This window comes from Gopherus evgoodei, chromosome 3 (genome assembly GCF_007399415.2).
Source record: "Gopherus evgoodei ecotype Sinaloan lineage chromosome 3, rGopEvg1_v1.p, whole genome shotgun sequence".
Taxonomy (NCBI): domain Eukaryota; kingdom Metazoa; phylum Chordata; order Testudines; family Testudinidae; genus Gopherus; species Gopherus evgoodei.
The window spans coordinates 177,294,026-177,313,055 of record NC_044324.1 but is presented as its reverse complement, the minus strand read 5'-3'; the positions used below and the strand labels follow the sequence as shown (position 1 = coordinate 177,313,055).

The window sequence follows — 19,030 nt, the reverse complement described above, 5'->3', positions numbered from 1 at the left end:
TTCCGGGTGGAAGACAAAATGGTGACATTAAGCTGCATAAACAATGTATTTGAAAGTCAAATATTTACTCTGGTGAACATGTTTAAAGCATCTTTTTCAATGCAATTATATTATAAGTATTTTTTTTAAAGAAGAGTTTGGTATAATTGGGGATAATACAATAATGCTGTTTGACCATCTTCTATAAGTAGAACTCTCTGAATTGTTGGAGTACAATTTGGATCTAATTCATAGTGATGGCAGTCCATGGACACAGATTTCACAGTGTGAGGAATCTTAGAATATTTCTAGTTCAATAGGGTATAAAAAAGCCTACTGTACAAAAAGGGAAGTGCCTCCAAATTTCCTCTATGAAATTTAAGGAGAAGTTAATCTTTTTGTGTGAACACACACACCTGTGTGACCCATCATGAACAGTAATGCCAATTACGCACTATATTTTTGCTTTGCAATGTTTTTTGAGAGTCCTGTGTGGTCTTGCACTTTATCATCACCAGATGCCTTTTTTTCTAGTAGACATGTAATTTGACTGGAGGTTTAGATTTGCATATAACATAAACTGGTTGTGTAGCTTATATTCATATATGTTCATGCTAAGATAAAGCAATACAACCTTTTAAATACACCTCTACCCTGATATAACGTGATCCAATATAACACAAATTTGGATATAATGCGGTAAAGCAGCACTCCGGGCAGGCTGGGCTGCACACTCTGGAGGATCAAAGCAAGTTCGATATAATGCGGTTTCACCTATAACGCAGTAAGAATTTTTGGCTCCCGAGGACAGCCTTATATCAAGGTAGAGGTGTATCTTTGATTTCAGTAAACATAATAAATATGATGTATTATAATTAGAAAGCACCTTGAAATATATTGTGAAAAATTGGTTCGCCTTAAAATATTCTGCAATGTTTACTATTTACTGTACATACTCGTTCATTAGCCCATTCATTTATAAGCCAATCCCCCAAAATGGATAGGTAAAAATAGCAAAAATTGTATGACCCTTTCATAAGCCGACCCTATATTTCAAGGGTTGGAAAACTTCGGCTCCTGGCCTGTCAGAGTAAGCTGCTAGATGGTTGGGACACTTTTTTTTACTTGGAGCGTCTGCAGGCATAAAGCCCCTCAGCTCCTCACGGCTGCAGCTCGCCGTTCCCAGCCAATGGGAGCTGCGGGAAGTTCCCACTGGCTGAGAACGGTGAACCACGGCCATAGGGAGCTGAGGGGCTCCATGCCTGCAGATGTTCCAGGTAAACAATGTATTAGATCAGGGATTGGTAACCTTTTGGCACGCAACTCACCAGGGTAAGCACCTTGGAGGGCCGGTTTGTTTACCTGCCACGTCCACAGGTTCAGCGGATCACAGCTTCCACTGGCTGCAGTTCATGGCTCCAGGCTAATGGGGGCAGCGTGAAGCAGCACGGGCCGAGAGATGTGCTGGCTGGGCCATGTGCGAAAGGTTGCCAATCCCTGTAGGTATTCAATTCAATGATTCCATAGAGTTTAAAATCACATTTTGGTGTAGACCTGTTTATAAGCTGACCCCTGCTCTTTGATGTGTTACTTTTTTACCAAAAATATTTGGCTTATGAACGAGTATATATGGTAATTAAAATTCTCACAGTGGGATTTTCTCCAGCAAACACCCTAACATTAGATAACTCATAAAACATAAAATGGATACATTTAGAAACTATGTGTACCTGATTCTCTTGTCCGACCACAACTCCAGACACTAGACACTGATCCTCCTTCATTTGAGGCAACCACTCTATACAGGTATTCTTTTAAAAAAATAAAAAAATAAAAAAAAAAGAGTGAACTCAAGAACATATTAATGCAGAATGAAATAAAAGTGTAGCATTTCATTTAAGGTCCCAACGTGTTACCTGTAAATGGCTGTAGACCATGCTCATAAACACTCTGCTCTTTGCCTCGGTAGACTAGGATGGAGTCATTTCCCCTGCAGTTAACAGCACTGTCAGTTGATAGGCATCCGTCCAGATTGACTCTGACAGCACTGCTGGACACAGATGCCAAGTTAACGACAGCACCTCGTGTAAATTCAACATCCTTCATGCAACCACCAAAACCTAGCAAATAGTAAGGGATTAGTATCACATAAAGGGCTTTCGTCATTAATTAAGAATCATTTTTGTTCCTTGCGATGCTACATTTTCTGTGATAAGAGGAGTTGGGTGTAAATGTTAACTTTCAATTTATGTTTGAGAAATGATTATTCCCCCCCACACACCTTTTACATATTAAGCTGGTAAGGACTCCTTATGTTCCAGCGTTGAATTCCTGCCACATTGAAATATATATTTATTATTAAACATTCCACTCTCTGTGAAAAAAAAAATCTCCAAACTTTATTTTGCCTCTTCAGTTCATATGTTCAAAAGTATTAACATAAAATCAGTGACTAATATTGATTTTAAGTTTGGGGTCAGCCCTTGCATTTCATATTTTCATATTCCATATATTTGCATTATATTCTTAGTCACTTGAGCGAAGAAGTGCCTAAGGACAGCAAATATACTTGCGTATGGAGGAAATATCAGCATAGCACAGATTATCATAACTGGACCATACTTTGTACCTCATTCACAAACATAGCATAAAACATAACTCAAGACCTCCCAATTATAGGTAAAATCATGGATTCTAACTGAACTTCCCAACAAGGCTTGTAATAATGACAATTGCCATATGGCTTTGTGAAGTAGATACCTAATCTGTGATGGGGAACTGAACAATGCTCAGAAACTTATGTCAAATAGACCATTAAGCAATCATCAGTTGGTAACAACATTTGGTCTCTGAAGCCAACTAGGCTCCCACGTATATCCCAACAATGAAAATTGGAATTAAATGCAAAGTTGTACTTAAACAGTAGATAGTATAAAGCACAAAAACATGAAGTTAACACATCAGGATCTACTACTGACAATATATCATTCTGCTGATTATAAATACAAGTCTTGCAACATCAGCTTCTTTCAAATTTGAATTACATCAAGAGAAACAAACAGTAACATACATTTCAATATTTTCTAGATTATGCATCCTAAATTATTACCTAGAAACATGCCATTTTAGTCACATTTTCTCTTTCTGACAAATGCTTCTGTGACAATCAGTGTCCAGACACCCCAAAGGGAGAGCAGGGAGGTTGAAACCCAAAGAATAAGCAGTTGAACCAACTTATTTTATAAAATGTTATTGTGCTATAAAAATGTGTTGAGTAAAATCTTTTATTAAAGCTTGTAACTTTCTGAACTTAAGAATCTTTATGATCCATGTATACCGGTTATGGTTATTTGTGTATAGAGAGAACTGAGCTCCTAAACTTCAGCTCCACTTCACAACAGGACAGGAAAAGGCACTTTCCAGCCAGGTGTTTACTCGTAATCAGCTTCAAGTTACTACCTACTGTCTAGTCCAGGAAATAAGGATGGGCCATTAGAATTAATGAAAAATCTTTGAGACATCCCAGCTCTCAATTCAAGAAAGGGTTTCCACACGCTGAATATTCATGAGTCACCATGGACTGAAGCCTGTTCCACACCAGGAAATTAGGGCAATATAACCAAATTACTCAAGGGTGTGAAAAATCCACACCCCTGAGTGACACAGTTAAACTGACTTAACCCTCAGTGTAGACAGTTCTATGTCAAAAGGAGAATTCTCCCCTTGACCAAGATACTGCCTCTCAGGGAGGTAGATTACCTGTGCTGATGGAGAACCCTACAGCTGCAGTCTCTACAGTGTAGATAAGCCCTGAGAAAAAGGGAGTGGGAAGCCTTTTAAAAGCAGGCTTGTGCCTAAGGTTTTTCATCCAGAAGCTGAGGAACAGCCTCTAGGCAGGAAGCTGTCTGTGAAACACTAGATCCCCGTTATAGTTAGGGGATATGCTGGGAAACTATTCAAGGCCAGCCAGTAACTTGTATTGGAAAAGGGATTTTATCCAATATGGAAGTGTAAAGCTTGAGGTTATGTCTTTATGTCTGTTTACTGTATAACTTGTACACATTTGTTCTCCCTCACCACTTCATCATTGAATCTGTGGTTTTTCTATTAAATAAATCTTTTGTTTATTTTTACCCCAAGCAGGTCTGAGTTGTACAAACTGAGTGGAACATGGGGGGCCAAAGTAAGCTGGTATCTGGGCTGCTGGTTTCATATCTTCCGGGGTGACAAATCAGAGGAGAAAAGTCCAAATGCCTGATAGTTAAGAACTCAGGAATGATGATTCTGGGGAGACTTGAGACTAGATGGGCTATTGGTGTCATCCTCATAGACTTTAAGGTCAGAAGGGACCATTATGATCATCTAGTCTGACCTCCTGCACAATGCAGGCCACCTCCAGAAAGATGAGACTTTGTGCTTGTGGGCAGGCTACTGGTGTCAAGGATCTGAACCAAAGCTGTACAGCATTAACACACCCCGAGGTTACAGGGCAGGCAGTAATAAGCCCTTTACTCTTCCTCGTGATCATCAAAACATCACATACTCCCATTCCTATTGGTCACACTGATAGGCTACAGTTTGGAACATGATCAAGTTAAAAATATGAATATAGGCCAAAATTTTCAAACATGTGTGCAGAAAGATGCTCATTTTAGTCGAAATTTGGGCACCTAAATAGGTGGCTTGTTTTTCAGACATACTGAGGACCTGTAGTTCCCATCTCAAGTCTGTGGGTACATCTACACTACAGGATAAATTCGAATTAGCTTAAACCGATTTTATAAAACAGATATTATAAAGTCGATTGTGCGCGTCCACACTAGGCACCTTAATTCAGTGGTGTGCGTCCGTGGTCCGAGGCTAGTGTCGATTTCTGGAGCGGTGCACTGTGGGTAGCTACTGTAAAAGAATGAGGCCAATAACGTCAATTTGCGTCCACACTAACCCTAAATCGATATAGTAATATCGATTTTAGCATTACTCCTCTCGTTTTGTAGGAGTACAGAAATCTATTTAAAGAGTCCTTTAAATCGATATAAAGAGCAGTGTAGTGTGGACGGGTGCAGCGTTAAATTGATTTAACGCTGTTAAAATCGGTTTAACAGTGTAGTGTGGACCAGGCCTGTGAGGATTCAGCACTTTTGAAAAATCAGACCAAATTTACTTAGGTGCCTAAACATATACTTTAGACACTCACCTTTAATAATGTTTGGCCCTAGATTATTTGTTCATAGATCCCTTGGCTACAGGAATTGGGAGTGCATCAACTCAGAAGTGATACCATCTGGTAAGATATAGCATTAATGGGACATGAATAATGGATAATCCTTTTGGGCCAGAAAAATGATGTGTATAGGGTCTGGGATAGGTTATAATGTATTATGATGCCTACGGCTACTGAATACTAGAAAGAACAGTATTAATTACTTGTGAATCCTAGTGCTTTGGGTTGAACCTTTCCATATCCGTGACCTCATAAAGCTCAAAAAATTGTCTGCCTAATTTACTTGAATACAGATATCCAACATCAACACATGTATTTACCCAACTTGAGATGTTCAACACTGAATACCAATATTAGACAATTCACATATGATCTACTGACTATCATTTGATTGTTTATGATAGAGTAAAATAAATTACAAATAATGACTAGCTTTATAAATAACGGTTTATTTGCAAGGACCTTGTTAAACAAAATAAAACAAGAAAAGAAAGAAAAAGGAAAAGGAAAAAAAAAGAAGAGGCCAAAATTCATAGGATGAGGGCAGCTTGGTTTATGGACATGTTGCAGGCATTCTGCATCCAGATGGTCCCTGACCAAGGGCCACAGACAACTGAGTGTTGAACAGAGTAAAGAAAGGCTACTGTTTTACACCAGAGATTAAGCCTGTCCCAGAACTCGGGGGGGGGGGGAGGAGGGAGCACAAAGGTGAGTTGAAGTACCTTTGTCTCCTCCTCCTCCTTGTTCTGTACCAGATACAACTGGCTGATCCAGAAAATCTCACTTAAAGTATTCATTGCATACAAAATTCTGTAACTACAGTGATAAAGTTCCTCCTCTACCTTGGTAGGTCCTGCGCTTATTAATAGATTTGCTCACCTCAGTGATCTTCCCCACAGTCTGGATCAACTTCTCCTGTGTCTGATCAGGAGTTGCGAGGTTTGGGGGGAACCTGGGCCCGCCCTCTACTCCGGGTTCCAGCCCAGGGCCCTGTGGGATCGCAGCTGTCTATAGTGCCTTTTGTAACAGCTGCATGACAGTTAAAACTCCCTGGGCTACTTCCCCAAGGCCTCCTCCAAACACCTTCTTTATCCTCATCACAGGTCCTTCTTCCTGGAGTCTGATAACACTTGTACTCCGTAGTCCTCCAGCAGCACACCCTCTCACTCTCAGCTCCTTGTGCCTCTTGCTTCCAGCTCCTCACACGCACTTCCTCTCCTCTAGCTCCTCCCTCCCTGACTGGAGTGAGCTCCTTTTTAAACCCAGGTGCCCTGATTAGCCTGCCTTGATTGGCTGCAGGTGTTCTAATCAGCCTGTCTGCCTTAATTGGTTCTAGCAGGTTCCTGATTACTCTAGTGCAGCTCCTGCTCTAGTCACTCAGGGAACAGAAAACTACTCAGCCAGTGACTAGTATATTTGCCCTCTATCAGACTCCTGTACCACACTGGCCTGGGTCTGTCACACTACCTCTAGCAATGCCTGTGAAATGATTAATCAGCTCCCAGTAGCTGCTACATATTGCCGTGTTATACTCAATGGAGAGCATTCCAGTGATCTAATGTGCCTATCTTGTGTTTCACTGGTTGAGTGTGTTATCATTCCTGATTATGGAGGGGACTTGTGTGGGTGGAGTGCTGTGAAAATCTCTCCCTTGAAGATATTAGCTTTTCTGCCTGTGCAGCTGAAGTTAGCACATCTCATTTTTCTGATGCAGCTGATCTGAATGATTGCTTAAGACATCACAAGGGTGGGAGGATTTTGATAGTATACAGAAATAGGAGTGATCGTTTATGGTTCCTATAACATTTAATTGATATATTATATATACACTACTTAGACTGTAAGATTCATTTTTATACTATGTCTGTTGCCTAGAAGCCAGCAAGATAAAGTGCCCTCACTGGATTCTACATGGGTGATACTTCTTTTACCCAAGGGCTTCTGATCCAGTGTCTGCCTACAAGTCATATGTCATACAGAACTGGAGTACTGCTAAGGGGAATTAGGGAATTATAACAATTGCCTCTTGAAGAAGTCAATACCAAAAGGGCACAGACAGCCCAAGCTTAACTTGGGTCTAGTGAAAAACCCACACCCCTGAATGATGTAGTTCAACTGACCTAACCCTCAGCGTAGCAAGCGTTAAGTTGATGGAAGAATTAAGTACCCCATCCTGGAGAGCTTGATTACCTACTTCAATGGGAGAACCCCTCTCATCAGTATAGGGAGTGTCTTCACTGAATTGCAGCTGTGCTTCTGCAGCATTTCAAGTGTAGATAAGCCCTTTTTCTACCTAAGGCCATATCTGCACTGGAGGCCTTACAGCAGCACAGCTGTGCTGATGCAGCTGCACCACTGTAAGATCTCGCATGTAGCCTCTTTATGCTCCCAATGACAGGTGTAGCATCTCCCGCTGACATAGTGCTGTCCACACCGGCGCTTCTGGCAGTGTAGCTCATGTCGCTCGGGGGGGGGGAGGGGTTTCACACACCCCTAAGCAATGTAAGTTATATCAGCAAAAGTGCTAGGGCAGACATAGCCTAAGCTAACAGCTCTGATCAGGAACAACTGATATGTAAATTAGGATGCGAACATCTTGACTTTGCAGGTGAGATCTAAGCAACCTTTGAGACGTTAGGCTTGGAGCAAGAAGTTTAGCTAGATGGGGTGGACAGATAGAAATGTGAGCAGAAACATGGGACAATAACAAAAGTAGGGAGAACATCTGTATTTCCCCTTTAGACTTGAACAAATATTACATTGTATAAGTGCCCCCTAACACTGTACTGGTGCATACATTTAGTACCGTTTCAGAGCAAAGACAGCTGTCTACTGAATTACTAATACCTGTTCCTGGATTTCCTTGGATTTCCTTACCTTGTTCTAATCCTAGTTCTTTATAGAAGTTCTGTAGCTCAGAGGGGATTCCCCCTACGTAGACTGGAGAGTTTACTTTCAGTTGCTGAGCACGGGGTTCCAAAACATGCTCTGTCAATTCATTCATACTTGCAGAAACTCTTGAGCCTTCCTTCTTCACAGTTACTCTCTTCCAGTTTCCATCACAATACGACAGCCCCGCCCAGAGAGCCACTTGTGTAAAAACAGTGCCAGTTTTTAACAGGAAGCTCAGAATTCCACTCTTCAGCTCAGCCTGTATTTTAAAATAAAGAAAGGTTTTAAAAATGACAGCAACAGAGGAGGAAAAGGTCAAAGTGTTACCGACATTTAAGACATTTAACTGAAGGAAAGGTACAAAAATATTTTTCCTTCAAGTAATTGTAATGACAATATAATTGTTAACATAGGATATAACAACTGTAGCAAGTACACTTCTATCCATGAATGACACAATTTGACATGTAACAAAAAATTCTATTTTTTTTGCAACCTATTTAGGACTTCAGTCTCAACAGCCGTATAATTGACTGAAAAGAAAAGAACAGCTTAAAGTAGGCCTATTTCTATTTGACTTTTTTGAAAATGACAAAACACTATTTTCTCCTGTCAATTTAATTTTTGGGAAAATGTGACATGACAATAAGGAAATTAAATGTCAGACCTGATTAAGCTCCTTTTAATTATCTAGTGAATGCAATTTTAAATTTGAACAATAACATATTGATTCCATATTTCATCCTTATTGTTTTACAACTCTCAAATAACTGTTTCTGTATGTATTTTCTAGATTAATGTAACAATTTTGAAATATGAATATATTTTACCAACATTTTCATTGTGGAAGTAAAGTTTCCATATGCTTTACTGCCAAATTGTTTAATCCTGATTGTCTGAAATGCACCAGCAAGTATGTTTTGAGATTCCAAATTGGCTAGTACAGAACACTGAATTTAAAATATGGTAGTTTGTGAACACAAAAAGAAAGCTTTTAATTAAAGAAAGAAAAAAAGTAAAAGTTATCTCTGTAAAATCAAGATGGAAAATGCTTTACAGGGTACTCAGATTCATATAGAACATATTGAACTTAGATTCAAAGTTACACCAAACAGAGGTAAAAACCATTCCAGCAAAAAGACACATTTACAAGTTGAGAAAGCAAACATAAGACTAATCCGCCTTGCCTGGCTACTACTTACAATTTTGAAATATGAAAGACTGATTCAGAAAGATTGGGAAAGCCTGGGTGTACGTCTGGTCCCTCTTAGCCCCAAGAGAGAACAATGAACAAAACAAAAAGCACAAACAAAGCCTTCCCTCCACCAAGATTTGAAAGTATATTGTCCCCCTATTAGTCCTCTCGTCAGGTGTCAGCCAGGTTCACTGAGCTTCTTAACCCTTTACAGGTAAAAGAGACATTAACCCTTAACTATCTGTTTATGATAATTTTATTTTAATTTTTATTTTATTTTTTTAAGAACCTGACTGATTTTTCCTTGTTTTAAAATCCAAGGGATTGAGTCTGAACTCACCAGGGATTGGTGGGGGGAAAGGAGGGCGGATGGTTAATTCCTCCTTGTTTTAAGATCCAAGGAATTTGGATCGGTGTGAAGCCTCTCAAGGCAACCCAGGGAGGGGAAAGTCTGGGGGGAAAAGGAGGGGGATGGTTAATTTCTCCTTGTTTTAAGATCCAAGGGGTTTGGGTCTGGGTTCCCCAGGGAAGGTTTTGGGGGAACAGAAAGTGTGCCAGACACTAAATTCTGGCTGGTGGCAGCGTATCAGATTTAAGCTAGTAATTAAGCTTAAAAGTGTTCATGCAGGTCCCCACTTGTTGTACCCTAAAGTTCAAAGTGGGGGAAAAAAACCTTGACAAAAATAAAACAAAAAACAACAAAGGATAAGCCCACAGAAAATATATTTCATTTTCCACGCCAAAATTTAAGTGACATAAGATTTTAAAATATAAAGATAAAATATAAAGATAGATCTATAAAAATATATATCTTTAACATTCTTTTGGAAAAAAATGTATATTTTTGAGAAATAGAGAATACCAATGATATCTCACATTAAAGTATTTATATTTTGATTGCATTTTAGTAACAATTACTCCAAGTGTCCAAAAAATGCTAACCTACCCCACAATAAATGTGGTTCTTCAAGATGCTGTAGTCCATGTGGATCGCATGCATCTCATTTGTGTAGTATCTGGGGTCTTTTGAACAGCTGTGTCAATCGAGGCTGCAAATGCACTCTGTGCCTCTTTGCGTTCTCATGTGAGGGCATAAAGGGTGGAACGGCTATGACATTCCCTCAATGATGTCATAATCTGAAGCTCTGGGTAGATGAAGACTCCAAAAAGAAGGGACAGTGGGATTGACACTGACTACAGCATAGAACCACAGTTACTGTAAGTGACTGTTCTTTTGTCTTTGAGTATGAGTCTGTGTGAAACCTACTGTAGGTGACCAGCAAGCAGTAAATCCTCAAAAGGATGGGAATGAAGCGTTTCAGCTGCATCAGTCAAACAGTGATTGAAGTACTCCTCTCCTGAACTTGGCATATGACCTAGCAGCTAAGGTGCAGGTATAGTGCTTGACAAAGGTCAGTAGGTTATTCCAAATTGCCGCCTTACAGACTTATGATGTTAGCACATTCCTGAAGCAGGTGGAGGATGTTTGTTCTGTGGTGGAGGGAGCCTTGATGTTGAGTGGGAGAAGTTCAGCAGCTAGTTGGCAACACAGTGAACTACACTGTGTAAGTCATTTCTATATTCTTGTTGATGAAATGGCCTGACCTGTAGAACGCCCAGCTGTGGCTAGAAATAGATATGGTGACAGTCTGAACAGTTTGGTCCTGGCAGTATAATAAAGCAAAGCCCTAGATACATCTTGTGTATGTAGTTTCCATTCTCCCAGTGCAGAGTACGGTTTCAAGAAGAAGACAGGAAGGTTGACTGACTAGTTTCAATGAAATTCTGAGACCACATTAGGAATGAACGGAGTGGGGGCTGAGTATCACCTTGTCCTGTGCAGTGTCATATAATGTAGTTCACCCAGAAATGCTTGACGCTCACTCACTTTTCTAGCTGAGACAACAGCAACTAGAACATGGCATACGCCATTTTGTAATGAGACTTCAACACTACCTCTTATGGAATAATGCAGTTTTTAATCTGTTACAGTTTGTTTAGGAAAAGAACTGACTGCATATAATATATTAAATATTAATCCATAGCAATCAGGGATGGGGAATGAGCTTTATGTTATCATGCCATGTATCTGCTCAGCTACAGACATGTCTGTCTCCAATACAGAATCCATTATGCAAGTAAAGGTGATGTGTGATTTTAACGGGGCGCACACCATGCCCCTGCCACAGTGATCCACGTGAAAGAACAAGTCAGGAATACCATCGTATCCAAAATGGTACCCTGGCAAAGTGCTGTGACTTCTAACCTATTTTCCAGTGCAAGTTTGTTCTGAGCAAGGCTTCCAACAACAGCACCATCATTTATGAGCAGCCTGCTATAAACCTCACTTCCACTCAGTGTTATCTTTTTTCTGTGAGCTTAAATACACAGAGAACACCTCTGACATCCTTATGTGTGTTTGTAACATCAGATTGCAAGAGACTAGAAAATGTACTCTGCACATAGCACTCCTTAAGGTGAGGGGATGAGGTGAGATGAAAATTGCTAATGGAGGCAGGGAAACACATTCAACCACACATTTCAGTGCAATAATAACCAACTGAGTTGTAACACCTAAATTGATTAAAGCAGAAAGTGACTTTAGAAGGAGAAATTATTTTTCTCTTTGCTTACTTCGTGATTTGACAGTGCTTTTTGTACAGTCGTTTCCTCTTTATAGTCAGATAATCATTTTTATTTATTTCTGTGGAACTTCCACATAAAAGGGGAAAGAAAAACACTTACAAATAAGAAAATGTGGCTGTAAAGGCACAAAAATGGTCAGGGGCAAGCATAATACCCAAAATTAAATTTAAAATTGGGATTAAGTCCATTTAGCTGCTGTTTCATTTGTAAATTAGAAATATCCTAAAAATCAACACAAGGTGCTTTTTGTTGCTGTTTTCTAATTTATGACAGAAGTTTAAAGAGGAAAGAGAAAAAAGTTTGAAACACATATCGGTGAGTGAAATGACAACTGACAGCAAATATGATGTATGCAGTGTTGTTGTAGCCATGTTGGTCCCAGGATATTAGAGAGACAATAGTAAAGAGATATTACTGGTCGAAATTCTGATGGTGAGAAAGAGAAGCTTTTGAGTCTTCTTCAGGTCCAGAAAACCAACTCAGGTCTTGTCTTCATTACTGCTCTAAATCAGCATCGCTGCGATTGATGGAGTGACGTCAATTCAGCGCATCTGGTGAAGCTGCGCTACGTCGACAGGAGCACACTCTCCCATTGACGTAATTAATCCACTTCAATGAGAGGCGTAAGCTCTGTTGGTGGAGAGCGTCTCCCGCCAACATAGTGCGGTGCAGACACTGTGTTAAGTCAATGTAAGTGACGGCACTTGGGGATTTTTTTTCACACCCTTGACATAAGCAGTAGTGTAGACAAGGCCTTAGAGTGTCACAGTTAGACACAAGCTGGAACAAATGGTTTAGCATAAGTAGATGATACATATTTCAAGGGACCATTCAAGGTGAAATGGCCCATTAACATCCCTCCAATCAGAGGGAAGGGAGGAATGGGGGTGTGGTTATTATGGGTGTAGATTGTTGCAATAAACCATAAATCCAGTGTGTCTATTCAGTCCATGATTGTTAGTGACTGGCAAAGTTATGAATTTAAGCTCCCAGGCTCATCTTTTGAAAGTGTTGGCAGGGGCAGCTCCAGGCTCCAGCACGCCAAACGCATGATTGGGGCGGCAAGCTGCGGGGGGTGCTCTGATGGCGCCATGAGAGCGGCAGGCTGCCTTCGGCAGCTTGCCTGTGGGAGGTCCGCTGGTCCCGCGGCTTCGGAGGACCTCCCACAGGCATGCCAAAGGCAGCCTGCCTGCCATGCTTGGGGTGGCAAAATGCCTAGAGCCGCCCCTGAGTGTTGGACAGGTTTCCTTTGAGATTGAGCAATGATTGATCGCTCCCTATCTGACCTCTTTCTGAGAAGTGTTCATCCACAGGTGATATGGTGTTTTTCTCTTTTATCATTTCTCGGTAGTTCATTCAAGACCACAGTGATTGTCTAATTCAAACTGCACACCCCTAGTTGTCACCTGCCACCCCACATTGGAACCCGTACTGTGTATCATCAAACAACTATAACTCATATTCAATGGGGATCAAATCCTGAAATAAATTCTTCCTGAATCCCTCTTCTGGCCTTCAAACAACCCCCCCAACCTCTCCAAGCTCATCATCAGAAGCAAGCTCAAATTCAAAGCGGCATCAGACCCTCCCAAAACAACACACACAAAATATGCAGACATATCTCCACCGCTACAGTGATCGACACCTCCCATATCACACCTTTCAAGATCTATGAGTCCTACACATGCCTGTCACAACATGTGGTGTACCACATCCAGGTCACTAAAAGCCCCAATAACAACGATGTGGGTGAAACCAATCACTGCACTCTCATATGAGCTCACACAGGTAAATGATAAAAGAAACACCACATCACACCTGGGTGAGCACTTTTCAAAAAGCGATCACTGTCAGTGTTCATCCTCAAAGGAATTTTCATAAGATGAGCCTGGGAGCTTAAATTCATAACTTTACTTGACACTAAAAGTCATGTCCTTAATAAAGACACTGGATTTATGGCTTATTCCAACAATCTGTAACCCACTAACCCTTTTGACCTATGACTACAAGGGTGTTAATAGGCCACACCACCTTGAATGGTCTCTCTGAATATGTGCTACCTACTTATGCTGAACTATCTGTTTGATCTTGTATTTAGCTGTAACACTCCCAGAGTATCTTTCCCAGACTGGAGGAAGAGCTCCATGTAGCTTGAAAGCTTGTCTCTCACAATAGAAGTTGGTCCAATAAAAGATATTACCTCACCAGTCTTGTCTCTCTAGAAAATATGGTAACAGTCTACACATAATAGACTAGGTAAACATTAAGGATGGAGAAAAAATATTTAGTTTAGTACAAGCGGATATATTATTATCATCAATTATTTGTGTTACCATAGTGTCTCAGGTCGGTAGGCATAGACCAAGACCCATTGTTCTAAGTGTTGTACGAAGACAGCACCTGCCCAAAGGATTTTACAATATAATTTCTTAGATTATCATCTTTATGGCAGGGATCGTGTGACCCCAAACCTGCAAATACTTGAGCATATGGGCAAAGTAGGTAAATTTATCTACCCAAAAGTGTTTGCAGGATTGAGCCCTAGTTAGTGCAGTGTGACACACTGGGGCCATAATCCTGATGGCATCCTCTGGGCAGCACTGTTATATAAATAATGAATTGGAGTAATAGAATGAAATTAGGCAGACTTCTGGCACTGAAAATTAAGAAGATTTTGGAGTTGTTTAAACTATGAGCTGGGGGAAAGCTGATGGGGCAGAGGAGTTCACAGATCAGGCAAACATATCTGCTAGGGATGAAGGACGGAACAGAAATTATAGCTGAACTGGAGCAGGGATGGGTTGGGGTCAGACAAGGAAACTGACAGATCAACAAATGTCAGACTAAGAAGTTAGATAAAAACCAGATACCTGATCACAAAATATAAAAACTATTATAATGAATGCCAGAAGTTTAAAGCAAAAAAAGGTGAATTAGAATGTCTGGCAATGAGACATAACAGGTATTACTGAAATGATGGAATGACAAAAATTAATAAGATACTGTAACGTCTGGATATAAAACTATACAAGGAGGGTAGATTGGATCATAGAGATGTGAGGAATAGCACAACACCCCAGAAAGAATCACTATAATATAGTGAGATAATTCTGAGTGGAAAGATCCACATAGTTGAATCTGTATGGATTCAAATCCCAAGTCATGAAAATACAAACATACTAGTAGGATTATAATACTACCAGCCTCCAGATAAGGAAAGGGATACTGAATGAACCATGTTGAGACAGCTTAAGGGGGCAACAAAAGCTAATAAAACAACAATAATAATGGGTGATGTAAACTTCCTATATATAAATTAGTTAAATATAATAATGGGACATGGTATAGTGAAGCAATTTATTGTCACCTTAAATGGCCGCTTCCTGGAACAACTAAAAGAAGAGATCATTCTCAACCTAATCCCATATAACAAACAGGAGTTGATTCAAGAAGTAACTGCAGTTGAGTGGCCAAGTAACAGTGACCACAATGAAACGAAGTTCAATATCCTTGGAGAAGTAAAGGTACCAAAACCCATGACTGTGACATTAACATTTAAAAGCAAAGATAAAGAAATATAAATAATAAATAAACAAGGAAGCATGGCAAAAAGGCTTCTTTGTTCAGTTCTGGTCACTTTATGTGAAAAAGGATATAGCAGAGATAAAGGGAGTTCATAGATGGGCAATGTAAAGTACTAGAGACATAAAAAACTTCTCTATCAAGAGAATTAAAGAGATTGGGGAGGTTTTACTGTACAGAGGAAACAAATAAGGGACATATTATAGGTATAAAATTAATGATGGTGTGCAGGAATTGGATTGGGCTCTTCTGTTAACTTTCGTTCATAATACAAGAACAAGGAGAAATTTCATGAAACTGAAAGGCACTACATTTAAAAATAATAAAAGGAAATGGTGTATCTCACAATACACAATTTACCTGTAGAACTGAAGAGCTTAACAAGACTAAAGGACTGGACTAAAAAAAATCTCGAACAAAGTTTTGAAAAAGAAGTGATGCTTCACTGCATAAACCAGCTTCTACCTATTGGACGAAAACGAAAACTTCCCTATAGGCAGATAATTCCATAGTTGCCCTCTACAGGTTTTTTCCCCGCACCTTCCTCTGAAGCATGTGGTATAGGACACTGTTGGAGACAGGATAATGGACTAAAATGGTCCATTAGTCTGATCCAATGTGGCAATTCTTATATTGCTATTAAAAATGGAAAATTATTGCTAATAAGAAAAAAATTCCTGATTATGATGACCTATTAGGGTGTTGAACAGTTTCCTTAGGAAATGATGGAACTCTTGTAACTTGAGATAGTTAAACTGAGCTGGATAAAGCCCTTGTCCTGTAAATATACAAAAGAGAATAATCCCACACTGTCAAGGGAATGGACTTAATATAGGTCTTTTCCTTCTCTAAAGAATTCTAGTTGCTTACAATCCAGTAGAAGATGTTGCAGTGTATGTAAGATACTGATTTTTTTCTTATTTAAAATATATATATGAATTATATATTTTTTCTTTTCAACTGTTTTGTTATACATTTTAAAATGTACAGATTGGTATTTGGTGAACATATAAATATAAGATTACATTGAAAAAATAAACAACAAATGGTAGTGATTTTAGGGAGAGACAGTAACAAGAAAATCTCATACAAGGTATCTGAAAAAAAATTGTAATAATTCATTTCTGAACCTACTGAGAGGTAATCTGGCCCTTCTTTGTTGTAAACAAACAGAAGTAATCCATTCAGTTGGTCTGTTCTAAACTTAAAGGAGATCTCAAAGTCGAGTCCACCATGAAAAATATCTGAATGGAGTTCCAGGAACCCTTGAAAGACAAAATAACAAGGTTTTTAAAGAAATAAATCAAAGCAAAAATCAAAAGTAAGGAAAGATGCAGCATTGCACAGTCATTTATAGAATTCTAACAGACGACGCTGCGTTGATGTTCTAGAACAGTGTCATTCAGCCTCGTAAAGCCACTTCATCATCAAATGAAGCAAAAACCCAGGAAGGAGAAACAGTGCAACAACCTAATACTTCATTGTAATTTTTGCATCATGGTGTTCCATTGATGCATCACGGTATTTTGTGTTAATATTCCGTAGGTGGGCCCTCTCCTTTCGTAGGCACAATCAGCACCTGCAAAATATTTCATTGTAGTAAATGTGTGTGCATTTCAAGCAGCTGCACCTCTTGCTGACTGTAATTCATTCTGTGGGCATGAATTGCTCTTGTAGCACAGAAGCTAAGCCTTAGCCCAGCTGAAAATAACCCTGGGTAAGTGTGTGTTTTAAAAAAAGACAATTGAAATACAGGTGCGATAATTTATTCAATTTGAGAATTGATTGGTCCACTATATAATATACTATTTTACCTTTGCCAAGAAAATGTGCTCCTTCCATAAGGACAGTGGGACACCCTTCCCAACTGTGATAGACATTGTTTTCCTCTTCAGCATCCTGCCATTCTAAAGGTTCCCAATTTTCATAGGGATTGTGTGTTTTTTTCAAAAATACATCACTGAGACATCCCACAAAACCTTTCTGGATTATTGTCTTAGTCCCTGCAAAAGTGAAAATATTATTTAGGAAATTAACCACCTGATATTAAAATAAAGACAAATATGCATACATATCATACTTCACACACAGATGGAGAGGTATATATGTATATAAATATCTATCTCCTTATGGATCGCGTCCCTGGGTCAAATCCAGACTCTAGTGCCTGGCCAGCCATTAGGGGAGCAGCCACCACTCTTGGGCCTGAGAGGATTCTGAACTTGCTGAACTGCTTAACGGAGGCTCCTTCAGATCAACAGTGAAACTAGCCCATATGGATACAGCAGCATGTACATGCCCCATGAGGATTCTAAGGGAATCCTTCTAAATTAGCACTCCTCCATTTCAGGTTTTACTTCTTAAAAATACCATGAGGAAGGGGATGCAACAGTGGACCGAAATATGTGGTCGCATAGAAGCCGCAGTTTCTGAATCTGGCTTTGGACCCCAAAAATCAGTTTCCTGAGCAGTATGGGCTCAAACTCCCCTTTCCACTCTGTACAAGGGACAGGGTAGTTCCTATCCAATATCTCTAAGAAATACAGGGGAACAGGGTTTCTTGGTAGCCCTGGCTGGGGAAAGAAATGTTGGGAGAAAAGAGATTGTACACATCCATTTTTCCTAACTGGAGAGGGATCTGTAATAAGGCAGGTTTTACTGATGGCCCTCTCCTGAAAAATATATATATATGTAAACCCACTCTGGTTAGTTTGTTCGCATAGTCCTTTTGAGTTACATTGGGTTCTGAGGCAGACACCTGGGATGATTGTCTGAACCAATTTCTTAAAGACTATGCATGTTTTTCTGTTTTTGGTGAATTGAAATAAAGACACAGGAAATGGGAGCTTTTTGGTTTATTAATTCCATGCATTTGCTGAGTTTTTTGTTGTTTTTGTTTATGTAATACCTACATACACTCATGGATCCTTCCCCCCCCCCATTCCCTGTGTGCTGCATTGCTGGACACACGTATGGAACAAGACTCCATAATGTGGATGAGTGCTCCCTGATATCCAACCTCATATTAAGTAACATAACTACATTGGCTGCACTTCCAAAGAGCCCTCTGCAGCTTCTCAGGAAGGGACAGAATTTGCCTTTCTGTGTTATAACTGGATGTTTAATGACAAAAGTAAGTTTGTGCTACTTTTGATTCATGTAAACCCTGCAGAGTTAACACAATGACAAGAGAGTGAGCTGGAGTCTAATTCAGGCAGCACATCATGAAAGCAAGTTGTCAGCTAAGTTCTAAGTCTTTACTACTGATGGTGCTATAAACTCAAAAACACTGTTTGACTTTCAGATCCCAGTGCTATCAATTAGGAAAAAACATCTTTTTACTTGTAAACTGAGCAAACATGATATGGAGTCACTGAGACACAACAAATATGAAATCCCAGAATACCATTTTTACATAGTCACTTCTTAGACTCTAAGAGTAAGGAGGATTTTAAACGGTGGTAAAATTGCAGTGTGTGTAATCTGCACTTTCCTTGCACGTGGACACAGCT

General features: G+C 39.7%; 1 protein-coding gene across 1 annotated transcript in view; it reads right to left on the bottom strand.

The window, feature by feature from the left end:
* Positions 1–19,030, bottom strand: part of USH2A (usherin) — a 596,134-nt gene that overhangs the window by 354,689 nt on the left and 222,415 nt on the right. The window contains 5 exon segments of the mRNA XM_030557510.1: positions 1,710–1,790; positions 1,896–2,099; positions 8,081–8,354; positions 16,653–16,783; positions 17,333–17,521. Of these exon segments, the coding sequence (XP_030413370.1) occupies positions 1,710–1,790; positions 1,896–2,099; positions 8,081–8,354; positions 16,653–16,783; positions 17,333–17,521 (879 nt within the window).